This window comes from Penicillium rubens (genome assembly GCF_028828025.1).
Source record: "Penicillium rubens strain IBT 27055 chromosome Unknown utg000003l_segment0_segment0, whole genome shotgun sequence".
Lineage (NCBI taxonomy): Eukaryota > Fungi > Ascomycota > Eurotiomycetes > Eurotiales > Aspergillaceae > Penicillium > Penicillium rubens.
In genome coordinates, this window is record NW_026890601.1 from 6484460 (window position 1) to 6509597 (window position 25138).

A 25138-nucleotide genomic window follows, 5' to 3' on the forward strand; every position below is an offset into this window, starting at 1 on the left:
TCTTTTTCAACAGCCCTAGAGCCCTGGAGTCGTGCACGACTTAGGTAATATAAACCCCATGTCCACGGGTGGTTGCTTGCATATTGCACCAAAATTTGGTTACGAAAGGTTGCATAGAAAAGCTCGTGTACTATTCCCATACTATTTAAGTAAAAGGCTATGCAGACACATCAGTTTAAAGCAGATTGAAATAGACTTTGATCAAATTGTAAGCTTTCGTATCGTCGTCCGACATTGGAGGCGCTCTGACATTTCCGAATTGGTGAAGGTTGTACGAGTTTCTTGTTTACAGAATGACCACAAAGACAAGAAAGGAGCAGAAGGGAGCCAAGGGAAGTGTTTTGCACCGAGATACTGAGACAAAATGCAAGATAAAGTATGACCTGGTCTGAATGGATGCACTGAGTCAATATCAAGGCCAAAATACGAGAGATCAATGGCTTTATATAAAAATGTATGAGGACTAAAACGTGAAGCTTATAGAGACCAGGCCATATTGCCTGTCTCAGCTCGGCGATGTCTTACCAGCTGCTTTGTCCAAGTCTTTCGCCTCTTTGATATATGATGCCGATAGTTCTCAGCATCAAAGAACGTTACTCATTTCACGAGTCTCGGGCTGCATCGGCTCAACAAAGGAAATAAAGGTACCATACAGAATATCCTAACGAGATGCTGGATCAACGGATAGCTCCTACACGGTACATACCGGATGAAGAAATATTCTCTAGTATAAGAACGGACATTTTTCTTGAGATTAGCTCTCCAACAATTCCAAACCACCAAGCACCGGTTACTTCCGTCGAATCAAAGTCGCAAGGGAGTTCCTACATCGCTACTATTTGCCGACTCTCAGCATGGGCAACGGCAAGGGAAAGAACAAGGGTAAGGGTAGGGGTAAGAAAAGAAGTCGCAGTCTGAAGGAGAACAAGGTCGCAGCGAAGGTCGAGATCAAGCCCGAAGACAAGATCGAGGACAAGATCGAGATCAAGGGCAAGCATCACTGTCTTCGAAAGCGACCTACTCATGCACCCACTTCGCGATGCCTCCGTTTAGGCCATGTGGTCCAATGTCCGATTCATCCTAACAGCTTCCCCCGACGATTGAGCGAGTGTGTGCCGTGTAATAGTGCTGACGAGCGACTAGTGCAACAGGAGCGCAAGGACAGAAAGAAGTAGAGCAACAGCTGATTTCCTTCTTTTGGTCTTTCAAGGTAGATAGGGCATGTCAGCGAACTCTTCTTGATATATGTTTGTTATTACTATGGTTATGTTATGTTGGACTATATATACTTGCCAGTTACTACAGCACTGAGGAGAGGTATTAAAGTATCCAGTTACTTCTACAATATTGTACAAACACTACCATTAGGTTCATCTTCCTCTCTATACCCGATTTTGGGGAGAAACTCCATATAGAACAGTACAAGGGCTACGTAGGTAGAGATACGCCTGGCCTGAACATCCCTTGATTTGGTCAATGCGTACATGCATTTATTAAATGTTTGGGAGTACCCCGCATTATCGCCCCTTTTTCTTTGTCTTTGTTTTCTTCCTTTTCTTCTAGCCTCGTTCTAATTCTACACCTTGAACAACCAGCGAAGGCATTCAGTGTGCGCTCATAACAACCACCCGATGTGGAAAAATACAAAACCTAGGCATCTTGCCTTCCGAGCACACCATCGACATGTTATAACCTGTTTGCAATTCGACGCCGACAAAATTATAGTCGGTAGCGACAATACCCACATCAATGTGTATGACACCAAGACAGGAGCGCTTCGAGCAAAACTGGAAGGCCACGAAGGTGGTGTATGGGCACTTGAATACCATGACAATACTCTGGTCTCTGCATCGACCGACCGTACTATCCGAGTATGGGACATTGCGAAAGCCAAGTGCACCCACGTGTTCCAAGGTCACACATCCACAGTACGGTGCATGAAGATATTGCTCCCAGTTCAAATTGACCAGCACGAACGACCTCAAATCATTTCAGGTTCCCGTGATTCGACCATGCGGATCTGGAAACTTCCTCAACCAGGCGACTCGGAATATTTCCCTCCCACTGAAAGCGTCGAGGAATGTCCATATCTCATCCGTGTATTGACCGGTCACCAACATTCTGTGCGAGCAATCGCAGCCTACGGGGACACCGTAGTCAGCGGCAGCTACGATTGTACTGTACGAGTTTGGAAAATATCCACCGGAGAATCACTACACTGTTTACAAGGCCATACATTCAAGGTTTATAACGTATGTCTGGACCATGAGAGGAATCGCTGTATCAGTGGATCGATGGACAGCACGGTCAAGATCTGGTCTCTTGATACAGGTGCGTTGTTATATAATCTTGAAGGCCACTCATCGTTAGTGGGCCTCCTTGATTTAAAAGAAGATCTGCTCGTGTCGGCCTCTGCAGACTCTACACTCCGTGTCTGGAACCCAGCGAATGGCCATTGTCAAAGCACGCTGGGTAGTCATACTGGAGCGATTACCTGCTTTCAGCACGATGGTCAAAAGATAATCTCTGGTTCTGATGCGAGCTTGAAGATGTGGGACACACGGACTGGTGTATTCGAAAGGGACCTTCTCACCGACCTCAGCGGCACCTGGCAAGTCCAGTTCGACACCCAGCATTGCGTTGCAGCAGCTCAGCGTGGAGACGTGAGTTATATCGAGGTTAGTACGCACCCGACTGATATCCCGTCCATTTATAATTTATTATTCATGAAGATTCTCGACTTCGGTGCATCCCCTGAAACCATACCATCTGGCCAGTTCGGAAAGCGGGTTTTAGTTGATGAACTCGGTAATGAGATCGAAAGCCCGAAGTGACAGGTTGATTTTGCTTCTTCGGGACCTCACAGGTCGTGAAGAAAACAAAATTCTAGTTGCTGAGGCTTACAGTGGGACCTCACGAAATACTGGCAGATATACCGCCCTCCACATTCTGCCGGTTCTGCCAGTCTAAAATTCCTAATATAGTTAGCGTGTAGGCACGTGATCCAAAGGCATACCTAAGGAGACTACCAAGAAGACAACTAAAAAGATACATGAAAAGACTATCACTACCTAATAAGACAATTAACAAGACAGCGGTCGTAGTCGTATTCTTGTAGCAGTATGCTCAGAAGGGAGGCGATATAGTGCCGTATAGGGCCGTATACCTGGGTACAAAGGCTTAGCCTAATATATTTCCGAGGTCCCACTGTAGTAACTGGGACTCCCAAATATGTTAGACGTGCCACCACGTTTTCTCTGTAGCACCTGTTGTAGTACTCTCAGTCTGGGGCAGTGCACGTTCTGGCCGTTTCCTATATGTCTTGGACGCACTCGTTATCAATATTGGAAAAGATGTTCCTACCCGGAGGCTAATAACGAAAGTATTAACTTCCTTGATAGTGAAAACTGCAAGTTGTTCTTCACTGAGATGACTGCATCGAGATCAGAAAGTAAAATACATGTATTCTGCCCATAAAAGTTATGAGGCGAAACCTTGACGACGCGGAAGTGACTCCTATATACGAGCTTTGTATTCAAATGGTGTACCTACATATGTAGGTTACACGCATTCGAAAACGAAATACAAGTCCCCAGATCGACATCTGATTTATACCCGAAGAGGAACGAAATAGAGTTATAGATCTCTTCTAAACCTCATAATCGTCATAAGATCAGTAAACTTAGAAGATCATTTCAATATTTGGCGCTCTTCACTCACAATCAAGGCAAAGGGGTATCCTAATCCGTGTCGTCTAACCCGGACGAGTCGAGAATCTTGGAGTTATATAAACCTACAAAGGGAACCACCTAGACGTGCTATCATCCGCTATCAAACAAACCAATTCCTCCTACCTTGATAAACTACTTCAAACTGCAAGCTTTCGTGGCCCAAACAAAATGGAACAGCTGCTTTGCAATCGAGCCAATGAAGCCAGCAACGCTCTGGCTGTTATCGATGGAGATCATCGTTTCACATATCGTGATCTTCTAGCCAAAGCCGACATTCTGGCGGCGGACCTGCTCAAGAAAGGCCTGGGTACGGAAGAGCCTGTCGGTATCGTTGTTGGACCAGGTTGGCAGCAGATTATTGCTCGGGTTGCAGTCTTGAGAGCAGGGGGAACCTCTGTGCCAATTGATCCCTCTGCCCCTGATATACAACTCCATGCCATGCTTGGTGATTTAAGCACCCGATTCGTGATGACAACGAACAATTTAGCGGGCAAAGTCTCTCAATTCAATATCCTGCCCATCGAAACGGTTTTGGACCCTGAATACCAGACAGAGCAACACGGTGAAATCAATGCGATGTCTGGGAAATCAGAAGGTCACAGAAGTCATATTCTTCATACATCTGGTTCGACTGGAAAGCCCAAGGCTGTTCAAATTTCTTCGAAGGCTGTGCTTCACCTCGCCGCATCACTCCCCGTAGATATTGGGGAAGGTGATAAAGTCGGGCAGCTGAACAACCCGGGATTTGACCTTTCTTTGTTCGAAGTCTGGGTTACACTGCTTTCCGGTGGTACAGTGGTGCACATCCCAAAGTCCATTATCAAGGATCCAGTCTCTTTCGCCGCCTTTTTGAAAGATACGGGCGTTACGGCGCTCATTCTACCCTGCGCCCTCTTTACTGCGGTATCTGCCAGCACCCCTTCTGCTTTCCAATCCGTTCGTCATGTTGTGAGTGCAGGAGAGTCGCCCAGTCCTCAGGCAATGCAAAAGGTTCTCAGCAGTGATGGCCCTCCTGAAAACCTGTGGAACGGCTACGGACCTACAGAGACAACATGTCTCTCCACTCTGCAACGAGTGACACTTGAGGAGGCTGAGTGTGGACCCATTAGTGCCGGAGTACCATTTGGAGATACCGTGCTCCACCTCCTTGATGAAGCCCAGAAGCCAATTGTCGACGACGAAATTCCTGGTGAAATATGTATTGGAGGGCCAGGCTTATCCGCAGGGTACCTGAACCACACCGAAGCAAATGCCGAGAAGTTCATTAGGATTGAGGTTGCGGACTCTCAGGACCCTAGACGGGTGAAGATAACTCGGCTGTATCGGACCGGTGACATTGGGATGTGGAAGGGGCTACCAAAACGCCTCCAGTACATTGGGCGCGTAGACCTCCAGGTAAAACACCAAGGTTTCCGTGTTGAGCTAGAGGCAATTGAGCAGACTATCGCAGCAAATGATAGCATTCGGGCAGTGGCCTGCTTGCACCAGAAAGCCGGTGATGGTCCTGGATTAGACCGTCTGATAGCAGTTGTTGCCCCAGCAAACGATATGCCACTTGACCCCCAAAAGATCATCGAATGGACACAAAACCGCCATCCCTATTATATGGTCCCCAATCAAGTCAGGGTTGTCTCTGAGATTCCTCTGAATTCTCGCGGCAAAGTTGACCGTGACGCTTTGCACAAGGAGATCAAGGAATCTCGGCCCTTGAAATCAACTCAGGATAACGCGAAAGATGAGAGCTCCCTTGCAAAGGTTACCAAGATCTTAGAAGAGAACCTAGGACTCTCGAATATCGGTCCTGACGACAACATTATTTCTCTCGGCCTATCATCTTTGCAAGTCGCTCGATTCCTTGGTCTGATAAAACAAAAGATTGGAAAATTGATATCAATCAAGGATCTATATATCAATCCGAGCATTAGATCATTGGTACATCACCTACATCAAGCCGACGAGACAAATTATGGACCGTCCGAAGTCCTACAATTCGAAGCTGACGCCCATCTTGCTGATGACATTGAGTTGATCCCGGACTGGACATCTGAAGGTCGCGTATTCCTTACAGGTGCGACCGGATTTATCGGAGTTAACTTGTTGTATCGTTGGCTCTCCAGGCCATCTATGAAGGAGGTTGAGATAGCATGTCTCGCTCGGGGCAACGAAAATTACTCGCCTATGGACCGGATCAAGAATGCTCTCAAGAAATATGACCTCTGGAGCGAAGACATTTCCCAGGAAATGAAGAGAGTGATTGTCCTGGACGGTGATATGACACAGGAACGCCTTGGCCTTCCGCACAGTGACTATCAGTGGCTCATTAATTGGGCACCAGCGGTTTTCCATGCGGCTGCGAAGGTCAACTGGTGTGATTCCTACAACGGCCATTTCGCGCAAAATGTCCAGGGTACCAAGAATGTTCTTCGCGTCGCAGCAGAAGGCCGGCGAAAGACCATGCATTACATCTCCAGTATCGACGTTTGGGCAGTCACTGGCCTTATACTCGGGACAGACGTCGTGTCTGAGGATGGTCCGCTCAAGGTCCATCTCGCTTCGCTCCCATTCGATACCGGCTATGCCCAAAGCCAGTGGGTAGCAGACGAGATGGTTCAAAGAGTGCGCGACAAAGGCCTCCCAGTGACCATTTACCGCCCCGGGTTCGTCGTCGGTGACAGTAAAACAGGCGCAGGAAACCCAGACGATTTCTTCGGTCGGTTGATCGCCGGATGCATCCAACTGGGATACTGGCCACATATGCCACACCAGAATCAGGAATATGTCACAGTCGACTACGTCTGCGATTCGATTATTCGTATCGCTTCAGACAACCGCAATATTGGCCATGCCTATACCCTGAGTTCGCCAAACCCAGGTCAAATTACGAATATGGAAAGGTTATGCGTACTTATAAACCAGGCTGGCTTTTCGGTTCAAGAAATTCCGTATGCAGAATGGTTGGAGAAAATGCAAGCGTGGGACGGGTTTGAATCGAGCCCCTGTTTACCTTTGATGCCTTTGCTTGCGGAGCCCATCCTACGTGGTGATACACGTCTTCAAACAAGCAAGTATTCGCCGAGGTACGACTGTGCGAATACTCTCAAGGCAATTGGCGCTTGCGACGATATTCGCTTTGTCCAACTCACACCCGACCTCGTCAAGAAGTATATCGACTTCTGGGCTCGCAAAGGTTTCTACAACTTTTGATTTGATGGAACACGTTCACCAATCTCCTTCTTCCAGTCTTGATGCCGGTTCAGGATATCATACCTGCCTTTCAAATTGAGTGCGCACACATTGGGGCTTCGTGAATGCTGTGTTAATTGGCAGGTTCGAATGGAGACAAGAAGTTGAAATAACCTCCAGTGTTTGATTCGAGTTTAATTACAACAATATGTTCAAAGATTTGTAGCGACTTGACGCAGATAAGCACGATCTAGGCGAATTAAATATTCCTGCAGACTAACTTCACCAGTTCACTCCTTTAGTATGTGCCTCGAAGCTATCAAAGCTGTCAAAGCTGTCAAAGCCGTCAAAGCTAGGCTGAGTCGATCTTCTGAGGGTTGTAGTCCACGGATGAAGCATGGCGTCTCTTGTGGACATCGTAGCAACCCAGGACGAAGTGAACGAAATGGAGCAAACTATTATCGGGGCGTCAGTGCATGGCCACATATCAAGCCTTTGTATGGTAGGACGCTTACCCATTAATAACCATGAGTGCGAAGGCAGCGACGGCCATGCTCCATGAGGAGTGCGAGGAGTGCAGTGATGAGCCGTAAAGAGAGGACACTTGCTCGGCGAGAAGGCTGATGATCCCAAAAAACAACTGAACAATCGTGAAAATGAAATCCAGAGCAATATGGGCACCGGGGTGGACCGGCCGCTTGAAGACGATTAGGGCGAGGTTGGCCAGGGACCAGATTCCTGGGATGCCGACCTATAGTTCTTGGTCAGACTGTCTTCTCGAGATTTGTTGTTGACATGTGAATGTCCGGGTCCACATACGACAATGTAGTATACCCAGCCCGTGTTGCCGAATAAGGCTCCCAAGAGTGACATTATAATAACAGCCAGAACCACGGCAAAGCCACGCAGGCCCAGCCTAGGCATGCTGGTCTCAGAGGATGATGCGTTGGCCATATCGGGTAGTTTAATAAGGGGAGGTCGCGAAACGAGATGCAATCGAAAATGGTTGAAGAAGAGATTTCATCACATTGTAATAAGGATAGAGCCAGGCTATTTGTAGGTAAATAGAAGGAGCCGCCTAGGACTCAATTAATGCTAGTGTAGTTTACCTTGATTAAGATCATCGCTGCCGGCAGCCTTGTGGGTCGCGTAGACAAGTCGAGCCATCCAGAAGGTAACTTCTGTGAATTTTGTAACTTCATGGGATCAAGAATTGGACCAATACTAAGGTCAAGGCATGGTCAAGGCAGCAGTATCGTCACCATTTAGTAGGCAGCTGCTATAATTCTCGAGTAAAAGATGGTAGGCTGATTTTCGTTTTCCATTCTAGGAAATGTTGTTTTGAGGCTCAGGGGAAGTTTGGGAGGGTTTGGCCCCAAAAGAGCCTTACGAATTGGCCATGATCTATCCAATCAAGATTGAAACTCCCTGTGGGACTCCAAGAGACGCGGCTCATAGTGGATTTGGCCCCCAAAAAAATGGTGGAGGAGAACTATAATCCCACAGCCAACAAACGTTTTGCCCCCAATTTGTACTACTGTTAGGGCCTGGCAAAGGTGACAAACCCAGGGGCTCAAGGATAGAGGCTCGCTCACTTAGTTAACATACTTTTTGATGTGAAGGTACATCCATATTGCCTATCGGATTCCCTTCACCCAAATGGCATCGTCGCCAAATCTTCAAGAGAACACACGCTATAGACCGACTCAGGCATATACAATAACATGCATATTTACACACTGCGACAGAGGGGAAAATATAGCAAATATACGGTGTAGAATGTAATATTAGCCAATATCAATAAAACAGGTCTGAAACGAATAGCCTAACCCACATTTGGGGGCCATAATTTGAACGGCTTTCTACTGACACCAGGGACCTTGTTCAACATCACCTCTATTCATATATTTTGTAGATCTTTTCATTTGACATAGTGATGTACCTGCTCAATTCTGTATAAGAGGTTTGGCGTTACTACCACCTATCTGCATGGCCCAGGTCTTTGAGGTTGTCTTCGAGACATGGACAGCATTATCTGATGAGATAACTGTATCCTACTGCAATTGTGTTTATATATGTTAAAGACATAGGGTCTTTTCTTTACTAGCTACTGATGACTAGCTACTGAGTTGGAAGTTACAACAGTGTTCTGACTCTCATGGTCTCTTGAGATATAAAAAGCCAAGAACTCGTCTCTTGGCATTGCATCACGTGTTTACAGCCTCATCGCCCCCACTGGGGCCTTGTGGCTATGTTACGCGCACACGGCAGAACGCGATGATCTTTCCCGGGGTAGTTTGGTCTGTTACGTTTCTCTTTTGTTTCTGCTTCTGCTTCTGCTTCTGTTTCTGTTTCTTCCTTTCCGTATCTTCTCTTCTAACTTCACTCTCTGAAAATGGGAAACCCAGAACATGACTTCAGTAGCAAGCATACCGAGGCAGTCTCGAATACCGAGGCAGTATCCAACCATCCACCATATTCTTCCATAACAGAGTCCATCGATGAGCCACCTACATACGGACAATCAAACGCATCATACAGAGTATCGCACGACGGCTTTCCTAGATCTGTGGTGGTCGTTGTTGATGAATGTATCACCCACCTGAAGCTTTTATCTGCGATCGCCAAACTTCGTAACTTCATTAAGGGAACGGACAAACTCTTTGGAATTCACGATGCTGAGATCAGAAACTTTTCCAACAACCAGCAAGCCCAGGCAGCCGCGCGCATTCGGGAAAAGAGATGGGCTGTTTATGTGGCTAGAGCTGTGGACCGATTTACTATTTGGTGGCAGTCTTACCTACCGAGTCTCAAAACCAGTCACATCTCAACGTTAAATACTGCATCTGAGGCCAATATAGCATGGTCTGCTAACATGATGCCACCACTTGGTCAGCCATTCTGAAACTTGGTGCTTGTTCTTTTTTTTTTCTAACTTGCCGCTTAGATGTTATCATGGTCTGGCATGCATTTATGCTTAACCCGCGTGCCTTTCTTGAGGATTGTTTGCGTCAGTCTAAAATGAGTGTCTGGGCCACTGGGATGCCGTGGGATATAATAAACGCATCCATCGACGACAAGACCCTTGTCTTCTACCCAGACAGAGACAGTGAAGCGAGGATAAACTTCGAGGCAATAACAGGTCATTCCTGGGAAAATATCCACGACAGTCCAGCGAAATCTCTGCCTTGCATCGGTTGTAAACAGGAAATTATTGCTCCCTGGACGGAAGGATCAATTGGATGCGATACAGATGTCGCCTTTGCACACTGCACCGGATATGCGGACAAGTCTTTGCGGGTTTCATGTCCAGCATGTAAATTCAACACAACACACGATACTCTTCGCGTGCAAAAGTTTCGCAGTGATGTGCAGAAGTTGTTGAAAGATGATATTCCTATGCCCGGCACGCTTTTGTCACAGAATGGCACTCCCGCCGACGATGGAAATGGCGATAACGTGTCCTTTCCGAACCGGCTTATTAAAGAGGGAATCAGAAGCGAGCTCCTGCAGCTTACGGACCTCACGGAAAACGAAAGCACCACCATTGAAACCATCCGCGACCACCTCGAGGCATATTTGAAGAGTCGTTCAGTAATGCGTCGCGTGAACAAGACAATACTGGCTTCTGGGAATTCAAGCATGCCAGAAAGGATATCTCTTCGCAATATGCTCTCCAGATATTGGGACAATTCATCCCCTTTCGCCATCGACCTGGTCGGGGCAGTCATACGACAAGGGACGTTTGTGGACAAGATGGACAATATCGGGTGGGTACGTTCACCAAACCCGAGATCGACTATGGGTCACTTCATCGGCAAGTACGGCGTGTTCTTCCAAATAATGGTCAAGAATAAAGGCCATGCTGTTGTCCCCACTCTCGATGTCGACCTGATTTGGCACACGCACCAGCTTTCTCCCATTCGCTATTACATCTTCTCTACCACGCAGATGGAGGGAATATTCATCAACCACGACGACAAAATCGACGAGATAAAGCTCAATGACGCCTTCGCATGGACCTCAAGACAATACCAAAAACTCACCGGCGGAAAGATCTACAGTGAATGCACATGCTGGTATTGCGAGGCAGTGCGCGAGTCCAACAACCAGGGACTTGGGAGGCTGATATCACCGTCCACCCTGCATGCCAAAACCAACGCCGCCCTTCTCCACAACAGTGCTGATAATGCCACCGACGGTAAAAGCAAAGAGCCGCACATTTCGTCCCATAACGCAGTTCGCATCCTGGCCCAGGCTGATCCAAAGGCAATGCAGACCAAGACCGCCCAGCTTGAATCGTGCTGGGAGAAAGCGCAGCGACGGTCTCACAATCGCAGTCGCAGTAGAGGCGGTGGTAGTGCCCATGGAGATCCGCCAAGGAAGACCGTGTATGGCCCCTATGCGCGGGATCCAGATATCCATCGCGAAATATACCCCTGCAATCCAGCCTGTGTGAATATCACCGCTGGCGTGGTGGGTAACTGCATGAGCGGGACACAGGGCGTCGGTCTTGCGCAAGGTGCGTGTGTGAGTGGCACCATGGCCGCACAGACAAGATCGAAAGGTAAAAGCTTCTGCTCTGGCATAGCCGGGTGTGGTATGAGTCTCTAGCTAGTCAGCAAATGTGTAAATACTTGTGGACCGAACCTAGTGTCCTCCAGGTCAGTAGGGAACTGGACAATGTATAGATGAATATTGAATGCACGAATAACCTGTTTACCATAGTCAAGGTCGCGAATAAACCCGAGTAATAGAAGTGGGCACGAGATGAGGAACATAGCCTCGGCCCAGCTCTCAGAACGTCGCACACAGGACAGGAAATACGTTGCTACTACATTGAGGATCTTCGAACGACGCTCTGGACAAACATTATACTTAGATAACTTCCTAGTTGAGAAATGCGAGTGACAAGCTTTGAATTCCCCGAAAAGGATATCGAAGTCCATCCGGTAATAGATAGTGAATGCTAAACTGATTTGTTCTCGCGAACCCAAGAATAAAAACGAATGTAGAGAATGCCCATCCCAAGACAGGCAGTAAATGCATCTCAAACCCGACCAGCGGATCCAGTACAAGAAACAGAAACAAAAACAGGATATTATCCCTGACATCACGAGACGTCCTGTTGACGAACCAGCGAGGGGTATAGTATAACTGTACATGCAATGTAGAGTACATGGAATCTAAAACGACAGTATATGCATCTTCAATCACAAGACATGAAGGCTAGGAGCTTCACAGAAGCAAGCCCATACCCGCGACAACAGCGCCAAGCAGCGATGATCCCGCGCGGACTGTTCCGGCCGCGTTATACGTAGGCGTGGGCGAGGCAGTTGCAACAGAGCCGGAGCCAGCAGCCTTGGATACAACGTTACCACCCTTAGAGCTAGCAGTTGATGCCGCGGTCACGATGCCGGTTTGCGAGCTAGCTGTCGAGGGCGCGACGATGATTCCACCAGCTGCGGTGGCAGCAGTGGGGGCAATAGTAGTGGAAGCATTTTCAGATGCAGAGGCTTGTAGGTTCTCAGTTGCCTGGATGATGTTGAAGGTATCCTGTCCGCCGCCTAGATAAGAAATAATGCTGTCAGAACTGATCTTGTTGTCGTGTTATATGTAATATTGTGGGTAACTCACAGCTCTCCGCAGGCCATCCGGAGCAGGACAGGTCGCACTTATCGTCGGCGACCTTGGCAGAGTCCGAGGGCATTTTGTTGCCGCAGTAGCACATGTTGCCACGGCTCAGAGCTGCGACCTTGAACCCGTTCTCTGCGCATTCGGTCTGGCAATATCCCGGCGATTGATAGGTGTAGGGGCCTTGGTTCTTAAACGAGTCAACTTCGGAATAGCAGCCCATCCTAGCGGTGGCGCTAAGCGAGTACACGGGAAGAGCTAGGGCAAGGGCCGAGAAAAAGTAGTTGGTATGCATGATGATATCGATATATTCGATCAACGAATTAAAGAGTGAAAATTTGGTGATAGTAGAATTGAGCAAGGAAAGAATATGCAAAAGAGGGGGATGTTTGACGGAGGTGACAAAGGAGAAAAAGGGACCGGTCCCCTCAAGCTTCTTTAAGACCGTTTGTTTTGTCAGGAACACCCGTCGGGTTCCATTTTTTCGAATGTTTTTCTGTGGAGTAAAGGTTGGGGACTGATGACATCGGTGTCCAATTGATCGACCGGAAACAGAAAATGATCATCCTGAAACACTAAGCGACATGCTCTATTGAACTCGCACTGGGGCTTTATCGCCCTCATTGGCTTGCGAACTGGCGATCGCCCGATCGGCATCCCCAGGTGTGGCGACGTGTTTCCCTTTTGAGCGGCGGATGACGGCGGATGGAGCCCGACGAGTCAAATGGGATGAACTTGAGGCAGAGTTCGCGTGTTTCCGGTTTGCCGCTTGTCTTGATTAAGGGTAGAGTGGTTTTAGGGTGTTGCATTTGTGAGGAATCTGACATTGTTGGTCATTGCTGGTGACCCCTTGTTTCTCCTTTTCTGGTATTCTGGTATTCTGTTTGGTATTGTAGATTATTCCTATTTTACATATTCAGGCACCTATTAGTTAGCTATTGAAGTGTATAGCCTGGCCTACCTAGGTAATTAGGAAACTCGACATCAAAATTGAGTATCCAATCTTTCTTGGATCCATGGTTGAGCCGAACCTTCCGAACTGTGGGATTCTCGGGTGTATCAGGTTAACACCGCGGAGGACAACCTAACTAACCGGGTATCTTCCTTACTGATGTAAGACATTTCAAACCAACCTGACTCAAAATTCGTATCCTCATTCTGAATATGGAGTCAGGTGGGGAGGAAATGATGACGATGATTAGTCTTTGGGTTACTCCGTACATCGAACTAGGACAAGCTGAAACAAATATTATAGGGATACGCATGATTATCTATCTAGCCTTGATAAAAATAAATCACCTATATTTCATAGGAGCAGAAATAATACCCAAGAGTGTCGCCAGGCATAAGGGCTTGGCATATTATTCTGGTGAACAGTTCACTGTCACTATTAATAGGTACATTGATTTCTTCCTTTTCTTTTAGGTACTTGAGAAGCAAACTCCAAGTCGGGAAAATGCCGAGGAATACACAGACTTAACATTATTTTCATGGCTGTGAGACATCGATGCTTTCTTTATCTTAGCTTGAATACTAGCTCCAATTTATTACTGCATGTCTTATGTATCCCACTCCTCAACGGGGAAAGGAACAAAAATTAGCTCAGGAAGTCTATCGAGGTTGATTTGTGAGCTTTACATGGAGCAAGTTCATTTATACAAGCCTGGTAGAGCTGCCTTCTGATAGACAGCTCTTCCCGTCGTCGTCTACTAACATGCTGACAACAAGGCCTCTATCCAGGACAAATTCCCACGAGTTGGCGACACGAAATCATCCGAACGAGAAGCTCGAAAGAAAACCCAGGAAGAGAATAGAATGGACCTTGCGCTAAAGAGACCCAGGGAGAATCTCCGGAAGAACATTGCTCGAGAGCTTAACTGCGATGATGCCTCCTCCATCGACTCAGACGACGAACGGAAGTGGGTCAGCAAGGTGTTCGAAGGTATTAAGGCCTAGAAAAAGCGCCGACAGGGCTTTTCACCTGCAGAAAAGCGACAAGAAGATATTCTGATGAGGCTACGAAGGAGGACTGCTAGTGAGAACTAGCATGGAGGGGAAAATCGGGAAGAAGATGCGTACTATGAATCTATGGAAAAACAGGCTGTATATGAAGCCTGTACTAACAAAGACATAGCAAACTGACAAAGCAAACTGACAAAGCAAAGGCTCAGTCTGCACAAAGGGACAAAGGCATAAAGACATACCATACATGTCAACATATTCAAATTTCAGTGAAAGCACTCGAGAGACTCGTAAAAGAGGATGTTGGGCCATACTCATCGCGCCCCTATGCTGTCTTGCTGCTTCAGATGGCGCCACACTCCCGCAGCGGAGCAACATGCTAGCTTCCTCACTGTGGGACGAGGATCTTGCCTGGTGACTATCGCATTAAACTGGATGGGGGTCATTGGAGCGAGTACCCCTCAGGCAAATCTTCTGACTCACCATATCAATTTCTTGCGGCTGAAACTGAATATTGTGACAGGCGACTTATATCTGGCATGCAATACTTTCCCGGGCGTATGGAAGTATGCATCTTGCAAGGATACCTAAGAAGATGGACGATCCGAGTCGGTGTCCAGGTGCGTACATCATGCTATGAACCCAACGATCCAATACCCGCACCCTTTGGGTGCTTAAAATATTCAAGGAACATCAATTCCTGGAGCAATTGTGGGGTACACTTGCCAAAGAGATAAAATCTGAGAGATTTTATGTCTCCGAGACCGACCCGGAGTATGATGAACGCCATTCCCTGAGCGCCGCGTCTCGAAACCGGGTACAAAGATTATCTGAGCAGAGGATAATAAATAAGAGCACTAGCCATGGAAGAAGATTCGCAATGATTTGTTAATTGATGAGGATGGAACTTATTTTTACGGTGTGTGCTAAAGATAACCGCTGATTCAGCCCCTAACATTGTTATATGGCTGTGAGATCTTGATTCTTTCTTTATCTTAGCTTGAATACTAGCTTATTTACACATGAAATTAGAAAGGAAGTTGAACTGTCACTCTCAACACACACTTACCCCAACTCTCGGCAAAAGGGCCACCCTGATAGGGCAATTCGGCAACGGCAACGGCCGCCAGCCGTGAGAGGGGAAGATAAGACTGTTGGCGTGCTTTCTATAAGATATGGTGAGTCCTTTCACGTCAACATTTTTAACGTTCTTTGAGTATCTTTACTAGAAAGTATAGAGTCGACTCAATCCGATGATGAAAACACTCGCCCTTCTCACCCTGGCCGTAGTGCCATCGCTAGCACTCAATATACCCACACAGCAGCGTCTTTTCCCCGAGAGCAAGCTATCGGGCAATCATTATAACCCGCTATCAACCCCATCTACACGGGAAACATGCCCACAACCCCGCAAGGTCAACACCCCCAACGATGGCCTGCACTCGTCGCAGACCTTCCTGTCCGACGATGCTTTCCGTGCCCGCCAGGCAAAGCGGCTCTCGCGCGCAGTGCAGATCCCAACCACTGTGGGTGATTATATGAAAGACCCATACGATGAGGCATTCGAGCCTATAGTCGAATTCCAATCGCTATTGGAGGAGATGTTCCCTCTAGTGTAAGAAATTGTCCAATCATTGGAAATTGCCTGCCATGAGTGAAGGAGAGAATACTAAAATAAAATAGACACGACCACGCCAATGTTGAGCACATTAACCGTCTCGGTCTAGTCTTCACCTTCGAGGGTGCTGATACTTCACTCAAGCCGCTACTCTTCATGGCCCATCAGGACGTCGTCCCTATCGACGACGCCTCAGACTGGACCCACCCTCCCTTCGCGGGTGTGTTTGATGGCGAATGGATCTGGGGCCGCGGCTCAAGCGACTGCAAAAACGTCCTTATCGGACTAATGTCCGTAGTCGAAGACCTGCTCTCGCAGGACTGGCAGCCACAGCGCACGGTTCTGTTTGCCTTTGGCTTCGACGAGGAATCACATGGCTTCCTAGGCGCTGGAGCAATCTCAGCAGCTCTGGAGGAAAAGTACGGCAAAGACTCTTTCGAATTCATCCTCGACGAGGGCGGAATGGGACTCCAGAGTCTGGGTGATGAGTCCAACCCTAACGGCGAGATCTTGTATGCTCTCCCGGCTGTCGGTGAGAAGGGTAGTCTCGACCTGATTATCGATATTGCCGTTCCTGGTGGCCACAGCTCAATACCGCCCGCGCACACCGGCATCGGTATCATGGCGGAGATTCTGTACGAGCTTGAGCGGAAGGAACTGTTCCCTGCCTGGCTGGATACCACCCACCCCGCCTACGGGATGCTAGAATGCCAGGCACAATACTCACCGGAGCACGTTGAGACCTGGCTATCCGATAAGCTGGCAGCAAACGACCCTGCCGCTCTAGGCGAGGCTGTTGCCAGCTCCCGCGGCCCCGCAGTCCGCTACACAGTGCAGACATCCCAGGCCGCAGACCTGATCCACGGCGGTGTCAAGACAAACGCACTGCCGGAGAAAATCTCAGCGGTTGTCAACTACCGCGTAGCACTACACCAGACGCCCGATGAGCTACGCGAGCGCGCTATCCGACTTATCCGCCCTATTGCTGAATCTCACAACCTCACTCTACGTGTTGACTTCCCCGGTGTGGCGGAGTCCACGGAAGGGGATGTGAGCGACCGTACCCTCACCTTATCGCCTCTTAGTGTTCCTCTTTCCCCAGCTCCGATCTCCCCGACAAACCCGCTTACATCGAAAGTGTGGGCGCACTTTGCCGGAGTGGCGCGCAGTGTCTTTGAGTCGCACTCGAACCCGCTTTCCAAATCTGAGTCTGGATCTAAGCCGACGGTTGTTGTCACGGGAGATGTCATGACTGGAAATACAGATACGCGCTTCTACTGGTCTTTGTCGGACAATATCTACCGTTGGAGTCCGTCGCGGGCTGGTGGATCGCTTAATATTCACACTGTTGACGAGCGGATCCGCTTGGATGTTCATCTTGAAGGCATGATGCTTTACTATGGTATGTTTCCCTTTCGTTCATTGCACTTTCTAGAAAGTCTGGCTAATTTATATCAGATCTCATTCGGTCTTTTGATGCTTGGGATGGAAAATCCGAGTGAACATACTCCTCTCCATTGTCAGATGCTTTGACCCTTATATACGAAGGTCTTCAGCCACACAATAACTGAATGATTTATAGCTTCGCACACTTCTAAAGTGACATGAACAGATAGTTATATTGAATGTTGATCACCTTGTATGTTGTGATGCATAGAATGCCGCAGCACAGGTTTGCTATAGAACTGATATGTCGCGATGTTGAAGCATCTGAAAATATGCCTAAATAACATGGAGAGAGGGTCGAAGTCACAGATTCATGCATGTCCGTCACATACTCGATATGTAAATGCGAGGATTTCGACAAAACTCGCACAGCCCATGCCAAAAGGCAAGGGAATGGATGGGTATAAGCAAGAAAAAGACATTACCAAGCCCGGAACCAACGAAGCGAACGGAAGACATCCTGCACATCTTCCACCATCACCAGTGGTAGATATACTAGACCAGAACTTTTGAGCGAAAGTCTTTGGAGCGATCAACGAGGGGGAAGGCCAGAAGGCGTTATAAGTGAAATAAATCAACAAGAAACGAAGGGGTCCGCTAGCGGACGAGGATAGGAGCGAAGCAGCCACCCATAACGGGGCGAGCGACGAAAGTATTTTGGGGGTAACTAGACTCCATCAGCAAGGATCATTACAGGCTTGAGGGTAGATCGACTTACTCTCCTGAGATAGTGTCGTACAGATCAGTCAGGGCTCGGTTGGTCGGTGTCTCGTTGATCCAGGTTGCGAGATCATTGATAAACATATCCCGAGTATCGACCGAACTGACCGCTGCTGCAAAGCACTCCCAGTCACCTATTGAATTGTAAGTATTTTGCCCATGCATACTGAGCCGTCGGGACTCTTACCTTTGGTGTATGTGTGGCGGGTGTCTAGAGGCACGCCGTACTTGTTTGCAACAGTTGGGTAGAAGTCGCTCTGCATCTGATAGACAGACTGTGGAACGAGATTCAAGCCCAGCTGTGCATCGGCAAAGAGGTTGTAGAGCAAGCCTACAGAAATGGTAAGCGAGGCTTCAGACTCGAAACAGGGCTCAACCTACCATGGCTAGCGGTGTCGCCGTACGACAGGGTCGTTCGGGGCGGGTTGGCACCCTTGGCAATAGCCAGGTCCTGCCACTGAGTGATGTAGTCTTTGGCGATTCTCGAGTAATCGGCGGCGTCAGCAGTGTGACCAGTCATGTTGGCAATGACTGCCATGGCCTGAATACCGATCATGCCCTTGAGTGCGAGGTTGGTTTGGTTGCTAATTATGCCGGTTAGGTTTGAAAATTTCAGGGAGAGGGTTCACTCACGCTAAGGGGCCGGCAAAGTCGTCTGTTGAGATTTGGTTTGCAGGGTAAAGCGAGTCCTCGACCAGATAACTTGTCCACTGTTTGAGAAGACTGTAGTGGTCATTCAAAAAGTCAGAGTCGCCCGACTTCTGCACATAAGCCAAAGACATAATGAGCATATTTCCGCACTCTTCCAATGGCATTTTCTCGTCGCTGCCATCGGAGTGACCCGTGGCGTTCGGGTAAGACGAGCCTAGATCGTGTATGGAATAGTCGTTGGGATACTTCCCAGCCTCCTGGTTCTCTAGCAGAGGAGTGAGGACGAGCTTCAAGAGTTCGGGGTTGGTGTATAGGAAAATCGGGTAAGCCGGGAAGATAACATCCACAGTGTTCATGTTGCCGTTGGAAGAGATTTCCTTCAGGAACATGTACATTTTGTCCTGCGTTCCACAAAGCTGGGTGGCACCGAATGCCTGCCGAACCGAGAGCGAAGTAACAACGAGGTAGTCTTGACCAGCAGTGGCAATTGAATCTTGGGCCACTCTTCTATCCAAAGAGCTCGCAAGATTGCTCGATTCGGTATAATCCTTGTGGAAGAATGAAAGGGCGGCCAATTCGGTAGCGAAATAACTCTTCCACAAGGAGGGTACTGGGGCATACTGCGAAGCGCCTTCGTACTGAATGGCTTCATCCTGTGTCAGGCCGAGTGAGAAGAGCGTGCTGACGGGCGAAGAATCGACCGAGCCCAGATCGTATGAGAACCCAAATACGGGCCAGACAGAGGAGATAGCCCGGAAATTGGTGTCATCGCCATTTGAGAGTTTTCCAGTTGTCGCAAACTGACCACGGACGTCGGTATCCGCACCAGACTGGTGGGTCATGTCTTTCGAGTCGTCGGTGGCCCAGTACCAGTTACCCCATTCGCCCTGCTGGCTTTTTTCGGTAAAGGCCAGCTGAGTCTGTCGGTGTACCTTGTGGTAGGCCACACCGTCAGTGGTACCATACTCCCATTCTGCTATGGCATTTCGGTCGCCCGAGACCCATTCTAACATTTCGTCAGTCACCGTATGTAAGAAAGGAGGCATAGCACCAACCAGCAGAAATATCCGTGTAGACCTGCACATCATGCTTCTGGCCGTCAAGAGAAGAGACCTCGACATTAAGATACGAGAAAACGAGGGACTGGCGCTTGAGATCAGTGGGCGTAACAGGCGACAAGAAAGTAATGTTCATTTCAAGCTTATTCTCCACGTTCATAGTAAAGATACTCTTAGTCGAAGTATACTCAAACGCGGTCTGATTAACGGTTTTAGATCCGGGCAGGCCCATCCAAGTATAGGTATTGCCGTCGACGCGAATCATCCCTGTCCACCCATTAACCTGGTTCCTATTCACTTTTCATTAGTACTAAAGCTTGCATATAGCCCAAAGGAGCATAATGATCAACTTACTCCCAGAAGACAGGCCATTGACCAGCCAAGTACCCGCCATTACCACCGTCTTTTCCTACATTGAGCCAAGTGCTAAGATACGGTGACCTAACAGCGAGGGGTATAGCCGGGGGACGGGCAGGGGAGAAGGTCGACTGTGCTCCAATAGAGGACACGAAAGAAGCGACCAGCAGACCGAGGCGATACAGCTGCATTATGACAGGATCGGACAGGGAGATGGTAAGATACAAGAAGTCCAATGCAGGGGCAAGTTTGCTCTGTTATTTATTTGCAGGAAAGGGAAATAAGCTCTGGGAGCTCAAATGCCCAGCACTCTGACGGGGCGGCTGAAGAAAGGGATTAAAGGGATCGGTGTTGTGTTTACAGAAGAGGAATGCCAGTGACATCTTTATAGTCGAGCTCAATCTACGAAGAGAGGGGAGGAGCCAAAGGCCCCTCTGAGACCCGCATGCCAGAATGCGCTCTCTACGGGGGAATATCAAAGCGGCTTGGCATTTTAGAAGGGTAACAGCAGACCTGCATGTCTTGATAAAAATCCCAAGGACAGTAATCTGCTGACCTTCATCAACGTCCGGGTAGAAGAAGATTCACGCTAAGAGATGGACAAAAAAATGATGTTAGGGGTGGGATGGAGAAAGGGGGATCGGGGTGTAGTGACCGTGAAAAAGGTGGTGTACTTTCCTAGAATGGCTCAAATGCAAAGTCAAATCCCAAAAACGCGGTCTGGCAGTTTCCGGAAGAAACGGCATGCCTTCAGGTTGCACGGAAGACAAGCAGCGGTCTATGCAGATCGAAGAAATGAATGGCGTCAGTAGACAAGGGCATCGGAGTAGTCCCGACTTTAGTTCAGTGAGCACCTTGCAGATGACAGACCATACAACGACATGGCGCAAGTAAAGGTGTGGAGAATAAGAGTGTGGTGAAAGGCATAAGAAATAAGGGCTGCAGACGAAAAAGGAACGGTGGTCTGAGGACATCGCCGATAGGTCCAAAGCAAATAATAAGCACGAGCCGAGAGAAGTACCAAAGTCCATGTCCTTCGTGATAACATCATGTGGACATATTGGCCGTCGGATCTGACTTAATGCATGTAATATCAGACCATGGTCTTTCTAGCGCGCCATATATTTGCGGGGAAATGGCGATCAGTAGCGTGGCACTCAACAGAGGAGAGCATGAAATGAAGAGATTTGAATAGCCACGGTATCTGATGTACGGAAGATCCTGGGAACCTGCAGTAAAGGATGGAGATTTCCATGAGTTTTGTCTCATCTTGGAGGGTTGCCCCTTGCAGAAAAGCTCATCTCCGCGAGTCAGCTTTGGCCCAGACAGCCCGATCGGAGACAAAAGAAAAACTACAAAATCTCATCGGTTCTAGACTCCTTCGTCGCATGTACTTATTAAATACGGAGTACAGAGTACATGGGCTGAGGTCGCGTGCGCGATGTAGTACAAAATGCACATTTGGGAGTTCATCCCCTTCCTATTGAACCCTCCTTGCGTGATATGTCGGTCTAAATCCACTCGGTGTCCGTTCCCCGATACTTCCTTTCCTCATATACAACATATCAGCATCTAGCCTATGACCGGCTTTACTACTGTGCCATCGTTTGAAGTGTTTCAACACATCCCGTGATCTTCCAAGGTTGTATTGGGGATTATTTACGCAAATGAGCTCGTTGCTTCCATTGCCGCAGGATCGCGTGCCACTGCTCTGCAGGTATAAGGGCTTGTTTAGGCAAAAGGCAATGCATTTAATCTTCAAACTCTAAGGAAATGGGCTGCATACATTATTAAGGATTGGACTTTCGGCATTTCAGCATGTGGAGTTACCTCTATAGGCTTTGATACTCCTGGCGATCAAGAATACACCTACTCCACTAATGGCTTGTCTAGAACTTGGTTTGTACTCTGCTTCTGTGCAAGTGATAATTAGGTACCAGGCACATATGGAATGTCGCCCATTATGAGATGCAAAAGTGAAAGCATCATAGTTGGACGGACGACTTCATCTAGTTCACATGGAAAAGATAACTGTATGAAACCCACATAGTATCCGACCCATGTACGAATCCGTATAAAAAGAATAAGATAATGAAAAGAGCAAGAGAAACAAAAGGAACAAGAGAAAACAACAATAGCAATCGTGCCAAGTGCACTACGAAATGATTTTTAGCGCTTAGAAGATCATAGTATAAAGCAAACAGCAAAGTAACCAGTGAGAACCTCAAATTTCAACAGGAGATTTGAAAGTCTCTGCCATGTCTATCAAAACCTGGCATGGAACTCCCTTGTGCTCAAAGAGATTAGTAGCCAATGTATCGGGTGGATAAATACACTCTCCAGTGGATTGTTCAGCATCGATAGTCGATTCCGATTCGAGGCACTCTTTTTCGACGATCGTACTACTACTCGAGTGCAGCACCTCTTCGGCAGGAGGTTCTCGATAGCGCACGAATCGTACCGAGCCAATAATCTCTGGTCCGAAGATAAATTTGTAGCTAAATCCCCGGTTGAATGTGATGTGCTCGACACACCCAGAATTGAGATAGTCATTCACCTGGAACCAGAAATCTGTTGGAAGTAAATATCAGAATATCAGCAAAGATCCAACATGGTCTATAATGTCTACAGAGCTTCCAAGGCTATAATTACCTTTGTCCGACATGTTACATCCAGGGCGGATATGGATAGAGAACAATGATGCATAGTAATGCTTGAGCATAAGATCCCTGGGAAGCGGTGCCCCTATGTCGAATGAAAAATAGTCAGCGGGGACCTTAGTGGACCTTACAAGCAGCGGAACCTTTTACTAACCCTTTTTCCGACGGTAGACCGCCATCATAGGCATTTTCTTGCGATGTTTCGGGGGGACAGCCTTTGACAGTAACGGAATGCGCTGTCCCACCTTCGCCAGAACATTCGCAATAGCGGGTGGCCCTACGGCCAAAGGCCTAATGAAGGGATGGAACTCGTGTGCCTTCCAGCTGATTTGTCCTTTTGTCCCTTTTCTCCAGCAGAGATCAAGTCCTCGTGCGTCAGTCTCAATCCGATAGATCAGGTACCATCTCTTGAGCCAAGTGCTGATATCTTCTTCAGGGCTCGCAAGCTGTATCCCAGTGAGGAAGCCATTAGGAGCTAGAGCTTGCCGACGGCATCCAATGTCGTGCTCCATAATTTGCCAGAAATTACCGATGAAGGCAGTGGTGTTGCTGGGACCGCGCAGAATACGAATCGCAAGCCCAAAGACAAACTGCTCATAAGCTGCCGTAGAGAGGGTATCGTGATTCATCTGTGTGATCACCCACTTTGCAAGCAGAGAGATTTCATCGGGGTAGTAGTCTGTGACGCCGATGTGGTACGCAATAAAAGGACCACTGAGAGCTTTCCACTCTCTCTGGGGTTCGTCTCGAAGTACTATCGACGATCCCTGAGCCCCGTCTTCCAACTTGAGATGGTAGAAGTGACCCTCGCTGTAGATAGACCAATGACAAGGTTTTGGAGTCCGGCTTAAGCGACGTGCCCATCTGTTTGGTTGTCCGACAAGATAGACACTGGAATGCCCTGAATAGTCGGCGTTTAGGTCGGGCTTGTTGAAGGATGCATGGAGTTGCAGTTTGTATTTTGCAACATCAGGAAGGCGGGCTTTGGTCATCTGAGCTTTTGGCAACTCATAGACATGGTCCGTGAATATGTTGCTCTCCTTGTCTAGGAGTTCGGCCAGAATCTCATTGTTGGAGACCCCATTCCTCATTCGTTCCAAGAACGCCTTCGCTCCGTCGCGCTCGCGCTTGAACGGTTCAAAAGGCATGATGGACTTGAAGTAATGAAAATATAATGAGGATGCTGACTTGGGAAGGTTGGGCTGAAAGTTATGGGAATTTCCTCACTTTATACCTCGACTGAGCCGTCGTCTGAGCCCTTTGTTTCCCTGAAACGCGAAGCACCCTGGGGATGAATGCAAATCCTGCCTTGAATGGTATAAATCAGCGCAATAATAGACAGGATTTTGTGTTCAGCACTGCCTCGATATAAGCGCCTCGTTATAAGAAAGCAGTTACTGGCTGGACATAAGAGATCTGCGTGAAGCATGGGTATCTCAAGTGCCCGCCCATGACTCGCGCAGTGGAATACACCATGCCGACAGCGCTTCGCAATATAAATGCGGTTCTTTGAGTGCAAATGGCTCATATTGTTGACTTGTGATGGAGGGTATGGCATAGGCGCTAAGACGAGGTGAAACGAGTACGGCGGTAACCACGGCGGCAAATGGGGATTGGGACAAACATTCAGACTCAGAACAAGAAATATGAAAGCAAAAATGAGGCATAAGTTGTTGGAATCAACTAGACACAATTTTATTTGCAGGCTTGAGCTTCAGTATAATGTGCCTGCTGTCGTGGCGGGGTTATCAGTACGGAGTATCAAGTATCCATGAGCACATATCCCCATCAATCTCCAATCCAACACAAAGAAAACCTTCGAAACCCCAATGATAACCCAAATAAAGAAAGACATATATGCAGCCCAATCACAAGTTCGGACGAATCAAACAAGCCCGCGGACCAACACCCCAGCATCCTTCAGGGACGATGATGACCTATCCCTAAACGCCCAACGACATCACCAAATTGCTCCACCAAGACATTCTAGTACAGCGCGTAAACAACATCCAATAATTTGTTAGGGCGACCAATGTCACTACGACCCCCGATCTACTAAGTATCCATGTCACGCCACATAATCGTCGACGAAAAGATCGACGTGAGTCTCATCGGCGA

At 48.0% G+C, this 25138-nt stretch overlaps 10 protein-coding genes across 10 annotated transcripts; 5 read left to right on the forward strand and 5 right to left on the reverse strand.

The window, feature by feature from the left end:
- Positions 1-854: 854 nt before the first annotated feature.
- Positions 855-1175, forward strand: N7525_008702 (uncharacterized protein; the record flags this gene model as incomplete). Its single annotated transcript, XM_061214465.1, has 1 exon — positions 855-1175. The coding sequence occupies one exon, from the start codon at positions 855-857 to the stop codon at positions 1173-1175; it is 321 nt and encodes a 106-aa protein (XP_061068896.1).
- Positions 1176-1631: 456 nt separating this feature from the next.
- Positions 1632-2834, forward strand: N7525_008703 (WD40 repeat domain-containing protein; the record flags this gene model as incomplete). Its single annotated transcript, XM_061214466.1, has 1 exon — positions 1632-2834. One exon carries the CDS (start codon positions 1632-1634, stop codon positions 2832-2834), a length of 1203 nt encoding a protein of 400 aa, XP_061068897.1.
- A 1065-nt stretch (positions 2835-3899) lies between these two features.
- On the forward strand, positions 3900-6935 carry N7525_008704 (non-ribosomal peptide synthetase; the record flags this gene model as incomplete). The annotated part of the gene is made up of 1 exon (XM_002562767.2): positions 3900-6935. One exon carries the CDS (start codon positions 3900-3902, stop codon positions 6933-6935), a length of 3036 nt encoding a protein of 1011 aa, XP_002562813.2.
- A 331-nt stretch (positions 6936-7266) lies between these two features.
- Positions 7267-7868, reverse strand: N7525_008705 (uncharacterized protein; the record flags this gene model as incomplete). The annotated part of the gene is made up of 3 exons (XM_002562768.2): positions 7267-7369; positions 7430-7665; positions 7734-7868. The coding sequence occupies 3 exons, from the start codon at positions 7866-7868 to the stop codon at positions 7267-7269; spliced, it is 474 nt and encodes a 157-aa protein (XP_002562814.2).
- A 1441-nt stretch (positions 7869-9309) lies between these two features.
- On the forward strand, positions 9310-11528 carry N7525_008706 (uncharacterized protein; the record flags this gene model as incomplete). Its single annotated transcript, XM_002562769.2, has 2 exons — positions 9310-9805; positions 9862-11528. The coding sequence occupies 2 exons, from the start codon at positions 9310-9312 to the stop codon at positions 11526-11528; spliced, it is 2163 nt and encodes a 720-aa protein (XP_002562815.2).
- A 624-nt stretch (positions 11529-12152) lies between these two features.
- Positions 12153-12843, reverse strand: N7525_008707 (WSC domain-containing protein; the record flags this gene model as incomplete). Its single annotated transcript, XM_002562770.2, has 2 exons — positions 12153-12481; positions 12552-12843. 2 exons carry the CDS (start codon positions 12841-12843, stop codon positions 12153-12155), a joined length of 621 nt encoding a protein of 206 aa, XP_002562816.2.
- A 325-nt stretch (positions 12844-13168) lies between these two features.
- Positions 13169-13375, reverse strand: N7525_008708 (uncharacterized protein; the record flags this gene model as incomplete). Its single annotated transcript, XM_061214467.1, has 1 exon — positions 13169-13375. One exon carries the CDS (start codon positions 13373-13375, stop codon positions 13169-13171), a length of 207 nt encoding a protein of 68 aa, XP_061068898.1.
- A 2391-nt stretch (positions 13376-15766) lies between these two features.
- On the forward strand, positions 15767-17630 carry cps1 (Gly-Xaa carboxypeptidase; the record flags this gene model as incomplete). The annotated part of the gene is made up of 3 exons (XM_002562771.2): positions 15767-16125; positions 16194-17530; positions 17587-17630. 3 exons carry the CDS (start codon positions 15767-15769, stop codon positions 17628-17630), a joined length of 1740 nt encoding a protein of 579 aa, XP_002562817.2.
- Positions 17631-18171: 541 nt separating this feature from the next.
- On the reverse strand, positions 18172-20551 carry gta1 (glutaminase GtaA; the record flags this gene model as incomplete). Its single annotated transcript, XM_002562772.1, has 7 exons — positions 18172-18241; positions 18293-18428; positions 18482-18625; positions 18676-18878; positions 18928-19951; positions 20001-20293; positions 20358-20551. The coding sequence occupies 7 exons, from the start codon at positions 20549-20551 to the stop codon at positions 18172-18174; spliced, it is 2064 nt and encodes a 687-aa protein (XP_002562818.1).
- A 2033-nt stretch (positions 20552-22584) lies between these two features.
- N7525_008711 (uncharacterized protein) lies at positions 22585-24168 on the reverse strand (the record flags this gene model as incomplete). Its single annotated transcript, XM_002562774.2, has 3 exons — positions 22585-22931; positions 23013-23105; positions 23175-24168. The coding sequence occupies 3 exons, from the start codon at positions 24166-24168 to the stop codon at positions 22585-22587; spliced, it is 1434 nt and encodes a 477-aa protein (XP_002562820.1).
- Between the last annotated feature and the right edge of the window lie 970 nt (positions 24169-25138).